The 18,600-nt window shown below is 37.1% G+C and overlaps 1 protein-coding gene and 1 pseudogene across 1 annotated transcript; one reads left to right on the forward strand and one right to left on the reverse strand.

The window, feature by feature from the left end:
- The first annotated feature begins 9,796 nt into the window (after positions 1-9,796).
- Positions 9,797-15,014, forward strand: LOC137734825 (mitogen-activated protein kinase homolog MMK2). Its single transcript, XM_068474115.2, has 6 exons — positions 9,797-10,374; positions 11,533-11,662; positions 12,131-12,268; positions 13,100-13,432; positions 13,778-13,961; positions 14,310-15,014. The coding sequence occupies exons 1-6, from the start codon at positions 10,211-10,213 to the stop codon at positions 14,480-14,482; spliced, it is 1,122 nt and encodes a 373-aa protein (XP_068330216.2). The 5' UTR covers positions 9,797-10,210; the 3' UTR covers positions 14,483-15,014.
- Positions 15,015-15,112: 98 nt separating this feature from the next.
- On the reverse strand, positions 15,113-15,898 carry LOC148695808 (putative polygalacturonase pseudogene; annotated as a pseudogene).
- Positions 15,899-18,600: the final 2,702 nt, after the last annotated feature.

An 18,600-nucleotide genomic window follows, 5' to 3' on the forward strand; every position in this document is an offset into this window, starting at 1 on the left:
ACAAAATAATGAGCTCTTGATGAAAAATCATCAACCTCGACTTTTGGATCGGCACCATTCCCAAAAGTGAATGATACTTCCCTTCAAGGGAATACCACATCCTCTCGTGGCAATAATTGCAAACGAGGACGTGACCACAAATGAGGTCGATGGAACAGGAAAGGTTAGAACCATGGTATCCAGTTTCACAATCAGGTTCTAAGGCATAATTCAGGCCCAAGCTTGAAGAATACAAATCGCCACAAAAGCAAAACTCATATGAACAATATTCCTAGAAACTCTGAAGGAGTCTGCCATAGGTGTGATGGCAATGGGCACTGGACGTGTAACTATTGTATCCCAAAACATCTGGTGGATCTATATCAAGTCTCGCTCAAGAAAAAGTGTGTTGAGATCGATTTCCTCGACTAGGCTAAACCAATGGATATATCTGATCTAGTGCTAAACTTTTCAGGGCAGTTTAACACAACTTACCTAGATGCTTTAGACTTAATTACGAAAAGAATGAATGAAGTGTACCTGTTCGATTAAATTATTTATGTTTTATGTATCTTTTATTCTAAACTTGTAGTTTAAACTCGTATTTCATTTCAATAAAAGTGGCATTTTAATTTTCCTTTTATTATGAATAAGTTGTTTTTAACTGTGATCTCCTTTACTTAGAAAGTATGGATAAAAACTATAGTTATTCTCAAAACATGAGAAACAGATATATTTGTCTTGCAGACAGCGCAATTATGTATACAATTCTTCGTGATTGAAAGTATTTCTCAAGCTTAATGCTTGCTAAAGTAAAGGTAACAACAATATCAGATCAATCGGATGTAATTGAAGGCTCAGGAAAAACTCAAATTATGTTACTAAATAAAACAATATCGTTCATACAAAATGCATTGTATGCTACTCAGGCCTGGTTTGGTACTAAGGTGATTTTGATAAAAAAAACTGGTATCAAAAAAGCTGTGAGCTGTTTTTGTGTTTGGTAAACATTCAGCTTCAGTTTTTTTTTCACAGTTTTGGGTGAAAAAAAGCAAAAAACAAGAAGCTGCAAAACTCAGCTTTCAAAAAATCGGTTTTTTTTTTCACATCTGATTTACATAAAAGTTTACCAAACACTATAATACAGTTTTTTTTTTTTTTTTCAAAAGCACTTTTACAAAAAAAAAATTACCAAACACTCTGTTACTTTATTTCACAGTTGCTTATTCTCACAATACAGCAGAAGCAACTGTTTTTTAAAGCACAGTAATACCAAACCAATCCTCAATCTACTTAAAATTTGTTGAGTTTCAAAGACATACTTTTAAATTAATACTACATTGAAACGAAAAATGCATAAAATATGGAGTATTTATGCATTACCTCCAATAATACCAAGAAGCGTATGTTGGAGAAGTTGTGTGGTTTGTCGAATGGATTATATTATACATACATAAAGATAGTTGAATCACATACTGTCATGAACTAGAAGTTCATTAGTTCAAAAGTTTACATGTTTTGACATGACCGTTTGGATCATCTAGGATCTACCATAATGCGTAAGATCATTATCAACTCTAATAGACGTCCATTATTGAGCAGACACATTTCTATCTGAAATGAGAACACTTGCAAAGCTTGTTCTCAAGTGAAGTTGGTAATTAAACCATCATAACTAAAGGTTGATGCTGAATCTCCATCATTTTTTCTAAGAATTCAAAGGAATATTTGTGGGCCTATTCAACCATTTTGTGGACCATTTCATTATTTTATGTTTTGCTTGATACATTTACCTGATGGTCACATGTTTGTCTCTTGTTTACTTGAAATGTAGCTTTTATGAGACTTCTTGTTCAGATAATTATGCTACGAGCACAGTTCTCAGATTACCCTATTAAGTCAATTCGACTTGATAACACTAGTAAATTTACATCTCAAACCTTTGATGATTACTGCATGACATTGGGTATTGATGTTGAATACCCTGTTTCTCATGTCCATACTCAAAATGGTTTAGCAGAAGCATTGATTAAGCGGCTTCAGTTAATAGCTTGCACTTTATTCATGAAAACAAAATTGTCAATTTCTACATGTGGACATGCCATTTTACATGGTACATTATTGGTTCGATTGAGACCTATATCCAACCACCAGTACTCCTCAGTACAACTCGTGTTTGGGCATCAGTCAAACATTTCATATTTACGAGTTTTTGGTTGTGCTATTTTTGTGCCTATTGCACCGCAACAATACACTAAAATGGGACCTCAATGCAGACTGGGAATTCATGTGGGTTTTGGTTCACTATCTATCATTAGATATTTGGAACCCTTGACAGATGATATATTTATAGCTCGTTTTGCGGATTGTCATTTTGATGAGATAGTCTTCCAATCATTAGGGGAGAAAAGACCGTTCCAGAAAAATGACAAGAGTTGACATGGGCTGTTCCCACCTTATTTCATTTTGATCCACGAAGCACTCAATGTGAAAATGAAGTGAAAATGATCGTTCACCTTCAAAGTATTGCTAATTAAATGCCAGATGCATTTAATGATGCTTCAAAAGTGACAAAGTCACATATTACAGCTACAAATGCACCTGTAAGAATAGATGTTCCTATTGGACAAAATAAAATAGTAGCGAATAAATTATCTGGTACACACCTGAAGCATGGTAGACCACAAGGTTCAAAAGATTCAGTTTCTCGAAAGAGAAAGACGAGGGTACAGATCCAAATGAAATCATTCAAGAAGAAAAAATGAATGATAAATCCCCAATTCATGATTCTAAAAAAGAAAATGCCCTTAATGAGACACATGTTTCTGAAGAGACAGAAGTGCATGAAAGCAAAGAAATCTCTATAAATTATGCATGTACTAGCGAATTGTGGGATCGAAATGAAATAATCATCGACAACATGTTCGCATTCTTAGTAGCCAGTAAGATCATATTAAGCAATGATATTGAGCCCTGCTCTGTTAATGAATGCAAATAGAGACAAGATTGACCTAAATGAAAAGATGCAATTCAGGCATAATTAAATTCCTTGGAAATGCGAAGTGTTTTTGGACCGATAGTTCAAACCCCGCCTGATGTAAATCCCGTGGGTTACAAATGGGTATTCACAAGAAAGCGCAATGAGAAAAACGAAATTGCAAGATATAAAGCACGACTCGTTACACAAGATTTTTCACAAAGACCTGAAATTGATTATGAGGAGATATACTCTCCTGTAATGGATGCAATTATCTTCCGTTACTTAATAAGTTTAATGGTTTCAGAAAAACTTGACATGTGACTTATGGATGTCATCACCGCGTATCTATATGTAGAATTAGATACTGACATATTTATGAAAGTCCCAAAAGAACTTAAGTTGCTCGAAACGACTAACAAACCATGAGGTACACTCTCAATCAAATTAAGATGATCATTATATAGGCTGAAATAATCTGGACGAATGTGGTATAATCGTCTTAATGAGTATTTGATCCAAAAATGATAGATCAACAATGTCATTTGCCCTTGTGTGTTCATTAAGAAATCTAATTTTAGATTTGCTATAGTGACAGTATATGTCAATGATATGAACCTAGTTGGAACTCTTGAAGAGCTCAATAAAACTGCTGAATATCTGAAAAGTGAATTTGAAATGAAAAATCTTGGGAAAACAAAATATTGTTTCGGCCTGCAAATCGGGTATCGTGCTAGTGGAATTTTGGTCCACCAATCAGCTTATATTGAAAAAATCCTGAAACGATTTGGAATGGACAAAGCTTATCCACTTAGCACGACAATGGTCGTTCGTTCTTTGGACGTTAAGAAAGATCTATTTTATCTAAAAAGAAGATGATGAAATGGTCATTGGTCTATAAGTACCATATTTGAGTGCAATAGGTACTTTATTATATTTAACACAGTGTACTCGACCAGATATAACTTTTTCAGTTAACCTGTTAGTAAGGTATAACTCTGCTCCAACAATTCGTCATTGGAAAGGATTCAAAGATGTTTTGCGATACTTACGTGGGACAAAAGACATGAGTCTCTTCTATACAGAGAAATCCGCAAATGACCAGATCTTTGATGGATATGCAGATGCTGGTTTCTTCTCTGATCTGTATAAAGCTCGCTCATAAACTAGATATGTGTTCACTAATGCAAATACAACAATCTCATGGCGCTTAACAAAGCAAACACTAGTTGCTACATCTTCCAATCATTCGGAAATACTTGCTTTACATGAAGCAAGTCATGAATGTTCTTGGTTAAGATCAATGATCCATCATATTCGGAATTCATGTGTCTAACTTCAAAGACAGACACTCCAACTGTCATCCATGAAGATAATGCACACTATATTGCCCAAATGAAGAAAGAATTCATCAAGGGCCATAAGACTAGACACATATCTCCTAAGTTTTTCAGTGCACATGAGCTTCAGAAGGCTAAAGTTATTGAAGTTAGACAAATCCGTTCCAATGAAAATTTAGCAAACTTGTTCACCAAATCTGCCAAAGTGCACATTTAAGAAGTTAGTGCAAGAAATCAGATTACGTCGGCTTACCAATCAACTACATTTGAAGAATGCAGAATTAGGGGGAGCATCCATGATACATGCATGTTGTACTCTTTTTCCTTCGATTAGGATTTTTCCCACTGAGTTTTTCCTATCAAGGTTTTAACGAGGCAACATAAGCTTACATAACACTATATCAACAATTCAGATAAAGTTGTACTCTTTTTCCTTCATTATGGTTTTTTCCCACTGGGTTTTTCCAAATAAAGTTTTAACAAGGCAACTGATGGTGATATGTAGACATCTAAGGGGAGTGTTGTAAAAACTGTATGTAATATGCCCACATCCCACATGCATTAATATACCCATATGCATTTGGAAAAAGGTGAAAAAGGATAGTGATATATTTGTTGTTCTGTAATATTGTCAAAAGTAGCCATCATATCATTTTTGAATGTTCTCATAAAAGTAGCTCTATAAATAGAGTGATCCGTGTGTTATCAAAATATATACTGTGAAAGAAAGAATTAAAAAAATAATATCAGTATATCTCCCTCCCTTTCTTTATCTGTCATCTTTTGCGTTATAGCTACTAAAGTTATAATGTGATATTTGAAGGAAAATTTGTGAAAAACAAGTTCTTTTGAGCAACATCAACAACATGCAATTAACAATTAAAAGGCGGAATCATGTTTATATGCACTAAAAAACAAAACTTAACCCATGAACTTCAAAGCCTAGTAGATAGGTGAACCAAGACTCAACTCAAAACAAAGTGAGTTGAGAAATCAATACCTTTGTAGATTCCTCTTTGCATAAGCAAAGGCTAATCACCCAAAGAGAGGGCCTTCATTCCTTGCATCTTAGATCCATGGATTTGGATGGATGAAAATGTTTCTCCAAGTTCCCAAAATTGAAAACCTCTAAGTCTCCACACCAAGGCATATTGTAGAAGAAATGAGTGACCTTGGAGGAGTTTGATTGCTAGATGATCCCTCCAAGATGGCTGAAATTTTAGAGAGAAATGAGAGCTTTTGTTCTCATCATTTCCCCAAAAATTACCCTTAATGAATTTTAGCTATAAAGTCATACTTATTCCTTAATTCATTTGAGTGGCAAACTTGTAAATAAGTCCAAAACCACTCCTTCTTTAACATGGGATTTATTGGGCTATTTGGGTCTTTGTGAATCATTATTCATTAAGTTGTCACACAACTTAAGTCAATGGACTTGACGTTCGAAGCCCATTGGGCCTTAAGGTCCAAAACTATCCCGAGGTCTTTTAACGAACTTATTCGTTTGATTAATAATCATATTAATTAATCCTTGCCATAAATAATTAAACCATTTAATTATTCTTACTCATCTCCGTTGAATCTTCAATCTCTACCTTACACGGTGTACGATCCATTAGGTTCCTTTTAGCGAGGCAGTGGGCGATTCAAACTCTTTCAAATCGATTGTGAATTGGAACTTACTTTCAATTCTCCCGTTAATGATAATACACTTTTAGGGCTTCCACAAACCATGGTTGACGCCTAGCAGCATGTCATGGTTACCCAAGCTAATCAGAAGAGGTGGAGAACCTATTCAGTTTTAGGATTACAAATGCAATACGGTCTTTCTCTAATACAATACTCTTGACCACATTGTTTGGTTTGATAGTTTATTCATGTCTACTATCCAATGTGAGTCTTGTGCTTATATGATTACCTTGAATGTGATTTGGAACACATTCCTAAATCTCATTCATACTTTGGCCAAAGATTCTTAATCATATCATAGAGTATTCTCCCTCAAACAGTTTGAAGGTTAGAGATCCCTTGTTGCGTATTCACTTGCCTCTATGGCTAAGTGGCTTAACCCCAACGATGCCATGGACACCCTCCTGATGGAGTGACTTTGACATAATCAAAGATTAAGGACCTAACCACAAGACAACTGTGATGCCTCAGGTCAAAAGACTAATTTGCATTATCCCAACCATGAGTTCTCATGTGACATGAATATGAGAACTCTTCGTTGATCGTGTTCAGTGAACTCATTCTCTATTGAGCACCTACGTACTTGTCTTGATGTCACACACACCAATGACTCGAGACTAGTCACTCTCCCTGAGAGAAGACATAGCACGTACTGATCTTAACGGACTGTCAATGCCCAATTGACAATCCTATGATCAGGAACGTTTAGGATGTGTCAATGAAAGAATGGTCTCATGAATCTAACTTCTTTTAGATCGCATTCTTCCAATCACATATTCCTTGGACTTATCGTTTAAGCATATAACATTTATATGAGACGGCTCAAACAATAATCTTTGCCCTTTACATTAAACTAGATTAGTTTAACACGTGAAATGTCCATAAAGTATCATCATATGATTGGTTTTAGGGCACATTTCCAACAATATTTTGCACTCATTTCACTCTTGTCTTTAGCAAAGGTTATTTATCTAACTTTTGCCTATTTATAACAATATTATTTTATTACTGTATTTTTCTAGAATCATCTTTTTCCTATTTGTTTCTCTGCTCATTGTCTTCTTCCCCTATCCCCTGTTTCCCCCAGTTTCGCCCACTGTTCTCTGTACCACTGTCTCCTCCCTTCTCCCTATTTCCTCCCGCTTCACCTCAAATTACTTTGGTCGTCTTCTTTTTCTTCAAAGTTTGAAACTTTGTATTTATTTGTTTCGCCTTAAAGGAAATGATTTGGCGCAGGAACTGGAGCTCTTGGGTAGCGGAGGAAGCTGAATTGCGGAGATCGTTCTAAAGTCCTAAGTTTTTTGGGTCTGATTCTTGTTCAATCGACGAAAATGAAAACCCATTTCCACATATCGATAAAGGTGTTCCTTTGTGAAGCAAAGAAGGGAAATCTGGGCTGTGGGTTCTTTGGAAGCAAATAAGGGGTTGGATTCGCTAGATGATGGAGATCGGTGAGAAAGCGTGATTTTGGTGACTAGGTTCACGGGGCGTAGGTGGTGGAGACGGGATTAGCAATCCCCCAGTTTTCGAGGTCTTGCTGAGAACAGCTAGCGAAGGAATTAGTTGGCACGAGTCCGACTTAGTGTCATTAAACGTAGTCCCTTCTCGCACCAAACACAGACTGGTAAGCCAGTATAGTCAAGTGAATCTTAACGAAGCCAAACAAATGTGCCATTAACGATTTATCAGATCAAATGTTCATCTATAGTTGGCTTGGATGAGATTCCAGAAATTCCAAAAAGCTTTACAAGTTTTGGTTAAGAACATGGGGTTTTAGAAGACAAGTCTTAGGGTGCCTTGCATGAGTATTCAATTTAGAATCAAGATATTTAGTTGCACACTTTTGGTAGATTCTGGCCATTAATGAATGGCCAGATTAGCCCCTAAATCTCCGTTGGTACACGACTGATCTTGACACTACCCATAGTGGAAGCGCAAGTAAAGTAGGATTGGTGGCAAATGGCAACGGTTGGAATTTGGTAAAGTATTATTGGTTTCATCACTTGACAAAGTTTAGACAATGTGTATGCACACGCATAATCATAACGGTCTTTATGCACATGATATAACTTGATTACTCGATTTGACGAGGATTAAAAGAGGGCGAACATTTTCCTCACCAACTAAGCTAACTTACGTTTGCAATCACTCAATGTTTTAATTGAATGAAGACGTAAGGCGACAAGTGCATTAAAATGATTCCTTCAAGAATATGCCACCAGTCAATGAATGTATATATAGTTTGTACGAAGCTTCTAAGGAAAGACATCTTCATATTTTATAAAATCTAAACCGTTTATTTTTTCAAGTTGTATTTCAAGGATCATTTTTGCAAAATATTAGTCAAATTAGAAATATTTGAGGCATCTAATTGAGTTTAAAGAAATGAACGAACACTTGTTCTCTAAAAAACATTGAAATTTCACCGTAATAATTAAATAGGCAAATTGTTTTGGATTGAATTAATTTTTTGCAATGATGATTTTTGAATTGAGACTTACAAAATAGATGGTTTGAATCATTAACGTTGAATGTGGAGTGAGTTCCACAACTAATTCTCATTTTTTCTAAAAAAAATGAAAATCTCTTTCCTTTTAAGGGCCTGATAGTTTGTATATTATAAAAATGTATGATACGACTTCCCCCAACCAAGACGTAAGACTCAAAGGTTTAGGTTGAATCATATGCACCAGGAGGAAGAAAGTGGAATGTGGAATGTGATTTTCTAGTCTGCGTTTCCATTACGCAGAGACTGGTGCTTTGTAATTTCTTTTATTTGTCCAACACAAAAATGTCAGAAATGGCATAAGCGTTACGATTTGACTTGTAAGAGATGATTTGACTTGTGAATGGAAGACTTTGCTTTTGCATAATGTGAACGTATGCATACATAAATTCATACAGTGGTAATTTAATTAGGTCACTTTCAACATTGCATATTCCACCGACCAAACCAATGGATCAAATCCAATCTCTTTAGAAATCATCTACCCTCTCAAGATACCACCCCCACCCACCACCTACTCAAAGGGCATGAGTGCCCTACTCATCTATTTCAAGAATTCAATTGGTATGATACGACTCAAGAGACATACTAAAACCAAACTTCCTTTGAAGTAAAAGGGTCAAAAGTTCAAAACTTCAACTTTTAGCCTTTCTCAAATTGTTTTTTATAGTCTCGGGGTGAGATAGTAGGTTTTGCTCGCTATGAGTTAGTAATAACTTAGTTTAGATTCGTTTCATTTTGAAACTGTTAAATGGTATATATACTTGAGTCATCACCATTGAATTACTCATCGCTGATATACTTGAGTCATCACCATTGAGTATTAAGTATTCCACTCATCGGTAAATATACTTGAGTCATCACCATTGAGTGTTAAATATTCTTACTCAATGACAATCAACACTATCCGAATGACAATCAATAACATGAGAAGACTTTTGACTTTTCCCTCAACAAAAATTCTTAGCTACTTTGGAGAAAAGCATTCTTAGTTGTTTTAATGTTAGATTTGATATTTATATTAAACAAAGATCTAAGGACCCAAGGAAGGCCATCCTATCAAAACCCAACACGATTTTAAATTTTAGTTATATTTTCTGTTTTTTTTTTTTTTAACAAATGATATCATTTACATTAAGGGAAATAGATAAGCTTAGCCTCATAATGAGCTAATAATAATGTGGTTCAAATTTCTTTTTGACGAGAATCAAACCTAAAACTTATCGCTTATAAGAACAATACTACTCGGCTTTAGTATTAAGTGATTATTTTCTGCTAATTTTTAGGGAAAGGTAAATTCAAAGCACATAACATCAAGATGCCACACCAAAACCTCACAAAAAGAAGAGTTAAAAAGTCCATTTCTTTCACGGGTCACCCAAGTTTTTTCCAGTTCAAAAGCCCTCCTTGAAAGCTCTCGCTCTCTCTCTCTCTCTCTCTCTCTCCCCCCTTACACACTACTCCCCAGATTTCTTTGGAATTTCCCAAAAACCCCAAAAACAAAGAAAGAAAGAAATGTGAAAACCTTTTCAAATTACAGCTACCGACACCCCTCCAAAAATTTTGCATTAGCAGCAGCTCGCCTCCTCCATTACCTCTAAAGCTCCTCCGCAGCTCTCTCTCTCTCTCTCTCTCTCTCTCTCTCTCTCTCAGCTTTCTAGATCCGAAATCCTATCTGGGTCTCGAACCGTTTCGGATTCGGACCCCCCCGGGTTGACCATGGAGTCCAGCGCTGCTCCGGCTGGTGACCACAACATCAGAGGGGTGCCGACCCACGGCGGACGCTACGTTCAGTACAATGTGTATGGCAACCTCTTTGAAGTTTCCAGGAAGTATGTCCCGCCCATTAGGCCCGTCGGCAGAGGGGCTTATGGTATCGTCTGGTAAGATTCAATTTTTATTGGGTTTGAGCTTTTCTTGTTATCTTTACTGGGTTTTGAGATTGTAGTTTTAATTTGTTATCTTTGGATTTCCTTTTGATTGTTTGATTGCTGTTGCTTGAAATCTTTGAGAATAGTTTGGTTATACCATTTGAAGTTCCTGCTGTTGATAGAAAGTGGATTTGAGTTAGTTTGGTTCAAGAAGCGGGAAAAGCACTTTCTGATTGTGATCGAACCTTTAGTTAATTTAATCTGAGTTTGTGGGTTTTTTTTTTGTTTTTGTTAGGGATTATTTAATCTGAGTTTGAGTTTAGTTAGTTAATTTAATCTGGATTTGTTAGGGATTATTTTTATTTTTGTGGGTTTTGTTTTCTTGTGTAGTTAATGCGATTTTTGGTGTTTTGCGGTAGGGAAGTTTTGTTGGTTGGGGAATTTTGGGTATGTAATCAGGAAATAACTTGAGGTGTATGGAAGGTTAGTTGGTTTCTTTGTTTACAGTAATCCAGTTTTATTCATATTTCCGTGTGGTCTAAATGAGATTTTAAAGCTGTTGATTTGTGTTTTTAAGCTGGGTTTAGTTATGTGCTATGTATCCTTTGGTGGAAGTTGTAGTCCACAAGTGGATTTTAGCTGTCTCAATGAGATTGCGATTCTGTGAAAATATTGAAGTTGAAAAAAACCGTGCGTCATCAATGTGCTTTTGAGTATATCTTGAAGAGATATATGCTCTGCTGAGCTCAGCTAAGCCATTATTCTAGAAAATCAGGATCGAGCACATCAAGTTGTATTCCGTGTTATTTAGAGTCATCAATGTGAATCTTTTTGCCTATTCATTGCTCAAATATTTATTCCATCTCTAATTGAAATCCTTCCTTGCAAAGTCCACCCATATTAGTTTCCATCTCCCCTTGCCCCTTCTTTCAATTACTGAAATTGACTCTGTCTTCCCTCTTGGTATATCTCTATGTCTTATATCTCTCTGTATTGGGTCATTGTGACTTAGTGAAGTAGTGTGTCTCAGATGCAGTCTTCATTTTTTTGGTCGTGTGAATGATATGATATTTAAAGTTTATCAATGAGAATTTGTTTTCTATTCATTTGACTTACATCGTATGAGTTATAACAAATTTGAAAGTAGATGATTTTTTTGGTTGCATTCAGTGCTGCTGTCAACGCTGAGACTCGTGAGGAGGTTGCCATTAAGAAGATTGGTAATGCATTTGACAACAGAATAGATGCCAAAAGGACTTTACGAGAAATTAAACTTCTTCGGCACATGGATCATGAAAATGTAATTTTTTGTGACCTTCTGTCGTTCATGTTCCTATGAGGATCTCTTATGTCATTTATGTACATCGCTTGCAGATATTTTGTGTTTGGCCCCATAAAACAATTGGCTTTTCTTGTACATGTGTTTAAAGAATTCCATCTTTTGCAACCTGTGGTAGTAGAAGACTCACTTAAAATGATTATTTTGTGTAGTTCTGTTGATATACAAATATTTTTCAGAGGCCTTGAGGGTCATGTTTTGACTTCTGCTCTACTAGCCGCAATGTGGGTTTCATACAAGGGTTTCTAGAATGGGCAGTGTTTCCCTGCAATAAAACCCTGCCTTAAGCACCTAAATGAGATCTCTCATGAACTCAAGTCTCCCTGTTTGCACATATTTTGATAAAAAAACTTAAGAATCCAGATCATGCTAAATAATTTTTTCCTGTATTTCTGGAGTCAACGGCTTACAAGTTAGTTCTTTCTGCAGGTTATTGCCATCAAAGACATCATACGGCCTCCACAGAAGGAGAACTTCAACGATGTCTACATTGTTTATGAATTAATGGACACTGATCTTCATCAGATTATACGGTCCAACCAACCATTAAATGATGATCATTGTCGGGTTGGCCTTCTTTTCTTAATTTTTGTTGTACTTTTTGTTTTTCGTCAATCTGTTTATGTTATACTTGCTATGCCATTTGATTCTTGAAGCTAGTATTGTTGAGCATCTTATGGAAAGTTTTTCAGCTTTTAAGAATAGTTTCTTGGTTTATATTATGTTTGTAATGCCATTTGAATATAGTAACTGTACGTGCTTGTAGTTCATATGGATGAGAATCCTCAGGAGGGCAATGAGCCATTGACATTAATTTCTTTTTCTGTTTGTTCGAACCGAGTGCAATGGCATTCTAGGATTCATACAGCCGACCCCACTTAATGGGAAAAGGCTTTGTTGTTGTTGTTGTTTGTTCAAACAACCAAGATTTCATAGTTATATTCCAGATTTTATTTGTTAGGTTATCGGTGGTGGCAATATATGCTTGTCACTGAAGTAGGTTGAATTAAGCAACTAATGAATATGGTACACACTGATAGCTTTAAATGCAGTCGAATCTTTTCATATATCTTTCCATAGCTTGATAATAAATCGTGAGAAATGATGTTCGTCTCATCTTAAAAACAAGGTTCTGGTCCTTTGCTTTGGTAGCTTGTAGATCAATGAGATGACATGTTTCTTTTATTCTTTAGTTGGAACTTCAACAATGGATTTACATTTCCTAGTTTTCTGAACCTTTCATATTCGGAGTGACTATAGTTTAGAACTTTTACTTGCGATAACTAAGCTAAAATTCTCTGCATTTTAGCCTTGATTATCAACCATTCTCATGAGCATGATTTCGGTTATACATGTCTGAGATCTCACTAATTTGTTGTTTAAATTCCACCTTTGCAGTACTTTCTGTACCAGTTGTTACGAGGGCTCAAATATGTACATTCAGCAGGTGTTTTACATCGTGATTTAAAGCCCAGCAATTTGCTCATGAATGCAAATTGTGACCTTAAGATTGGAGATTTTGGTCTGGCAAGGACAACGTCTGAAACTGATTTCATGACTGAGTATGTTGTTACTCGTTGGTACCGTGCACCAGAATTGCTGCTTAATTGTTCGGAGTACACTGCAGCAATCGATATATGGTCTGTAGGTTGCATTCTAGGTGAAATCATGAACAGAAAACCCCTATTCCCTGGCAAAGATTATGTACATCAGCTGAGACTCATAACAGAGGTATGATTTCTAGGTCTTTCTAACTGAATTTAGACTGTTATGCCACTGGTTTCTACATTACAAACATGTCATACTTTTAATGAGAATTCTCCGAAAACCTTTTTTTTTTTCACTTAACGAGCGGAAGGGGTTCCATCTGCTTTACATTTGGTTATGTTTCTTGTTGCCAAGTGTTAGACAGTGCATAAACCGTACTGATTCTGTGGAAAGTATCAATAATGAACTTCTAATACGATTAATTTGTATAGTTAAGGGTGTGAAGTAGACAATGAACGCGTCTCATAATAATAATCTTTCAAACGATCTTGGCCAACTGGTGCAATGTTTTCCTTTTGTGTTCAACAGCTCTTAGGCTCACCTGATGACTCCAGCCTTGGATTTTTACGAAGTGATAATGCTCGAAGATATGTTCGACAACTACCTCAGTACCCAAAGCGGAACTTCTCTCTTGGGTTTCCTGATATGTCTCCTAGCGCTATAGATTTGCTAGAGAAGATGCTTATCTTTGACCCAAACAGGCGTATTACAGGTATACTTAGTTATTGTGTTGCACTTCAACCAGTTTGGTTATGACATAAATGATATTGGGGATCTCAGAATCCTGCAGGATTTTCTATGAACTGGAACTTACTAGTTACAATTCCTGTATCCTCTGGCGGAAAGTTTTGTGATGTTTAGATTTAGAAATGGCAGTGCATGTATTGTCATTTTCAAATACGGAGTTCTGCAGTACTTTAAGAATGCTTGGTAAACAAATTGTGCATATAACTTTTGTGAGAGAGCTTATTAATAGAGCAACTGGAGCCATTTTACTCGCTGATGATTTTCTTCTTTGTTAATTGCATTGACGATTGTTTTTCTCCCCGGTGCTTTGCAGTTGATGAGGCTCTTTGCCACCCATACTTGGCGCCTCTTCATGATATAAACGAGGAGCCTGTCTGCCCAATGCCTTTCAATTTTGATTTTGAGCAACCCTCGTTTACTGAAGAGAATATCAAGGAGCTCATCTGGAGAGAGTCCGTAAGGTTCAATCCAGATCCTATTCAATGAGGGTCATGATATAATCTGTTGTATACTCGTAGAAAGTAATCTCAAAACGGATTACAATCATATTCTACATAGAACCCACTTGATCCTCCAGGAGAATGAAATTATAAAAACTTTGCTGGACCAATCGGGATTTCTTGAGAAATCGCCCTGAAATGTCATTCATTCAACATTAACGTCTTTGGATGTCTGTAACTGTTAAATGTGTGAAAGGGATTCTGAAGGCTGCCTAGCTGGTCTAATCTGTGAGTCTCTAGAGCTCCAATCCCTCGGTGGTGCAGGTTCGTGCTGGTTAGCGGCTTATAATCCGATCATCGGCCGGCACCGATGTAAGATCCTCTAGTGTTGCAGTTGTATCTGTTTAGAATGGTAGGTCTTAGCGTGAACAGTTGCCTTTTGTCATGAAAACCCTCGACTCTGTATATTATGCGTTTTGCCTTCGGGCTTCTTTCCACTGTTAGGACTCCGAGACAAATTGCCGCTTTGTTTCGTTGTGAAAATCTAATAAAATGCCTTGCTTAGAAACTTCTAATAACAGGGGTGTGTCGAAGGAGAAAGAGGGTGTGCAACAATCATTTTCCTTCCGAATTTCATGTACTCGAAATATTGCTGGAGGGAAAAAAATAGCCAAGGTTTATGGCGGTCTGATAATTTAGCTTTTACTAGAAGACAGTGAAAAACACGAGTAATAGTACATGATTTCAGGATTGTTTACATAGCTCATCCTATACGTACACTGTTTGAGCTCCACCAAGTCAGTTGGCAGATCATCTGCAGGAAAATCACAAGCGGTAGCTTTCTCAGCACCCTGATCCGGCAGCTGATCGCAAGGGCGAGGCGTCACGCCACTCATAATCCCTTCAACATCAGTGCACGTCCATGGCTGCTTCTTAGCTTTCGCCGCTAGTCCAGTTGTCACATTCGAGATGCAAATCCCGGTAAACAGGTGGTCGGCAATGCCTTCCAACCTTGCAGCCATTGTTCCGTTATCTGCCACCATGTCCTTGTAGTTAATATTATTGATCTCAGGCACTGCATTTTTATCATATTTGCCATCAGCATGTGACCCGTAATTGCCGGTCATCCAAAACGCCCATTTCATTGTGTGCATGGTGAATCTTGACGCGTATATGTCTTTCACGTACCCTCCTCTCCCTACGGCTGTCTTGATCTGAACACCCGATTCAGTACGGAAGGCCACGATGTCTTCGGCTTGGACATTTCGGGTCCCGCCGGACATTTCGCTGCCTAATGCGATGGTGGCGCTGTAGGGAGAAATGCATGTGAGCCGCCGGATTACTAGTTGTTTTGTAGGCATTCCGAATGTTATGCCATACTCATCCCATCCGCTCTTAACAGCCACACAGTCATCTCCTGAGACTATGTAGCGGTCTTCTATTCTCGTATTGGTGCAAAAATCTGCAACAAAATACCAAAAGTTCGAGATATGAATTAGGCCAGTTAGCATACTTGGCCACTTGTATCTAAGTTCAGACCTACTTTCATGCAACTTAGAGTAAATTAAAACATCGATTTTGTAAAAAGAAATACACAAATTAAAGTTCAATTAATGAGGTGTCTGAAATGATATTTCAATTGACTATAACCTGGGTTGATGCCATCTGTGTTTGGAGATGAAATTGGAGCTATGATTGTAATCCCTTTCACAAGAATATTACTGCAACAACATAATTTCATAATCTTAATCATCTAATAATCTTGAAAGTGGGAAACAAAAATAAAAATACCATTGATTGAGTGCCATGTGGTTGAACCTCATAATGAATACATGGTGATGTAGTACAAACAAGCTCGATTGAAGTGGCTAAAATTACGATGCAAAAAAAAAAAAAAAAAAAAAAATTACGTTCAACGATAAAGTATTTTGTGAAAAAAAAAATATATTGAAAGTGTTGTAAACTTTCTAGTTTAAATGTGATTGTATAAATTTTATATTAGATTTTATTATAGTTATTATTTCCTATATGAACTTGTATTCTTTAGGGATGAAGGATTTCTTCTCCCTCTTATTACTATAAATAAATGCAATGCGCACACATTCTTTTACACAATTCTACAAACACATATCTTTATATTTTCTCTACCTGTGCCACCGATCCCCTTCCCCTGTTAGATAAAATAGGCTACAACACGTTATCAGCACGCTCCTATCGCTACGCTTAAGAATTTGACGTGGAAGCTTTCTACATCAAACCAGTTCATCCATATCATCATGCAATTAGGTTCTTCCAGAACAACGGTTTTTATCTCGATATTTTTGCAGCCTTGATAGTATGAATATTCACCATAATGCACGACTCAACTTTACGTTTTTCGAATTTTAGATTCTACATAAATTGTGTATGCATTATATCCATAATTGTTGAATTATGTGAATTTGATATTTGCCATGAATTGCATCAAATATATATCCATGCATTAAATTATTGAATTGAATGTGCATGCAATTGAATTTTATAATAATAAAAAAAGTCGCAAACTGCTAGGGTTCTTCGAACCCACGATCTGAGCTGCAAACCCGAGCTGCTAGCCCAGGCTTGTAGTCTGTATGGCTCAGTCGTGCCAAGCCACGAGACCACAAGTTGGAGCCAAGGGCTCTAGGTTTGAAACAGAAACCCTGATGCCTTCCATGGCGTCTTCACCATCACAGGTGGGCTTGCAACCCAACGTTGGCCTTGGGTCACCATCCTAACACCCTGAAGCTCGTCCACTGACGTAGATTGACCGAGATTCCTTCAAATCTCGTCAGATTTTCGTTGAAATTCCGATTCAAATTTCTAGGATTTTGGTTGAAACGTTGAGATCCTTATATCTCCGTTAGTATTCTTAGGTATGACTAGTGGGGAAGTTAGTTGTTTGGCAGATAATGCAACCACACACACCATTTTGCGTGAACGCATCTATTTCACTAACTTCATACCTAAGAATGCACGTTTAACAACCCTCTCAGGCCCATCCAACTTGATCGAATAATACGGTAAGGCACGTATAATGTTGTCCAATAGTACAATTTTGACCATTGATGAGACACTTTATTCTCCACGTTTCGAAATAACGTTGTTAAGTTTTAAGGACATTAGAGATGATAATTACCACACTGAAACCTATGTAGAAGACGAAGTTGAGTTTTTGTGCATAACTTTCTACGAATATGGCCAGAAGCGCATTCTAGAGAAGATGAAGCGTATCTCGAGTGATCTGTATACTATGACTATACGCCCTATAGGAAGCCACTATGTGGCTAACCGTACCTCTGGGACCACGAAATTACACTTTAGCATGATCGTTCGGGACACCCTGGACGAGCAATGATGTGCCGTATCCTCAAATCACCACACGGGCATCCACTAACCCGAAGTTTAGGTTCGACTCAAGGAATCGCATGTCAAACATGTTCCATTGGAAAGCTTATTATTAAGCCTTCTTATGACAAGATTCGTTTGAATCCTCCTATTTTTCTACTAAAGATTCAAGGGGACATTTGTGGACCAATTCACCCTTCATGTGGACCATTTAGATATTTTATGGTTTTGGTTGACGCCTCCACATGTTGGTCACACGTGTGCTTGTTGTCCATAAGGAACGCTGCATTCTCCAAACTGTTGGCTCATGTTATTAAGCTTAGGGCTCACCACCCTGATTATTCGATCAAATCTATTCGATTGGATAATGCTGGAGAATTCACATCTAAAACTTTTGGTGACTATTGCATGTCGGCTAGGTTTGAAATTGAACATTTTGTACCTCATGTTCACACCCAAAACGGCCTGGTAGTGGCATTCATTAAGCGCTTACAAATGATTGCTTGATTGTTGGTTATACGTACCAAGCTCCCGATCGCTGCTTAGGGCCATGCAATATTGCACACAATCATGTTGATCCACCTAAGGCCTGTTGTGACCCAACCATATAACACCCTTAAGTTGGTTACCAGATATGAACTCGACATATCGCATCTGCACGTTTTTGGTTGTGTAGTCTATGTGCCGATTTCGCCGCCTTTACGTACAAAAATAGGGCCTCAGCGAAGGATGGGAATCCATGTCAGATATGATTCTCCTTTGATTGTTCGTTACTTAGAACCTTTGATAGGTGATCTA

The sequence above is a fragment of the Pyrus communis genome, chromosome 7 (assembly GCF_041283825.1).
Source record: "Pyrus communis isolate YQ-2024b chromosome 7, ASM4128382v1, whole genome shotgun sequence".
In the NCBI taxonomy this organism is placed as follows: domain Eukaryota; kingdom Viridiplantae; phylum Streptophyta; class Magnoliopsida; order Rosales; family Rosaceae; genus Pyrus; species Pyrus communis.

Coding starts and splice junctions, on each gene's coding strand:
- LOC137734825 (XM_068474115.2), top strand. CDS start 10,211: ATGGAGTCCAGCGCTGCTCCGGCTGGTGACCACAACATCAGAGGGGTG. Junction 13,433..13,777: donor AGCTGAGACTCATAACAGAG/GTATGATTTCTA, acceptor TGTGTTCAACAG/CTCTTAGGCTCACCTGATGA. Junction 13,962..14,309: donor CCCAAACAGGCGTATTACAG/GTATACTTAGTT, acceptor GGTGCTTTGCAG/TTGATGAGGCTCTTTGCCAC.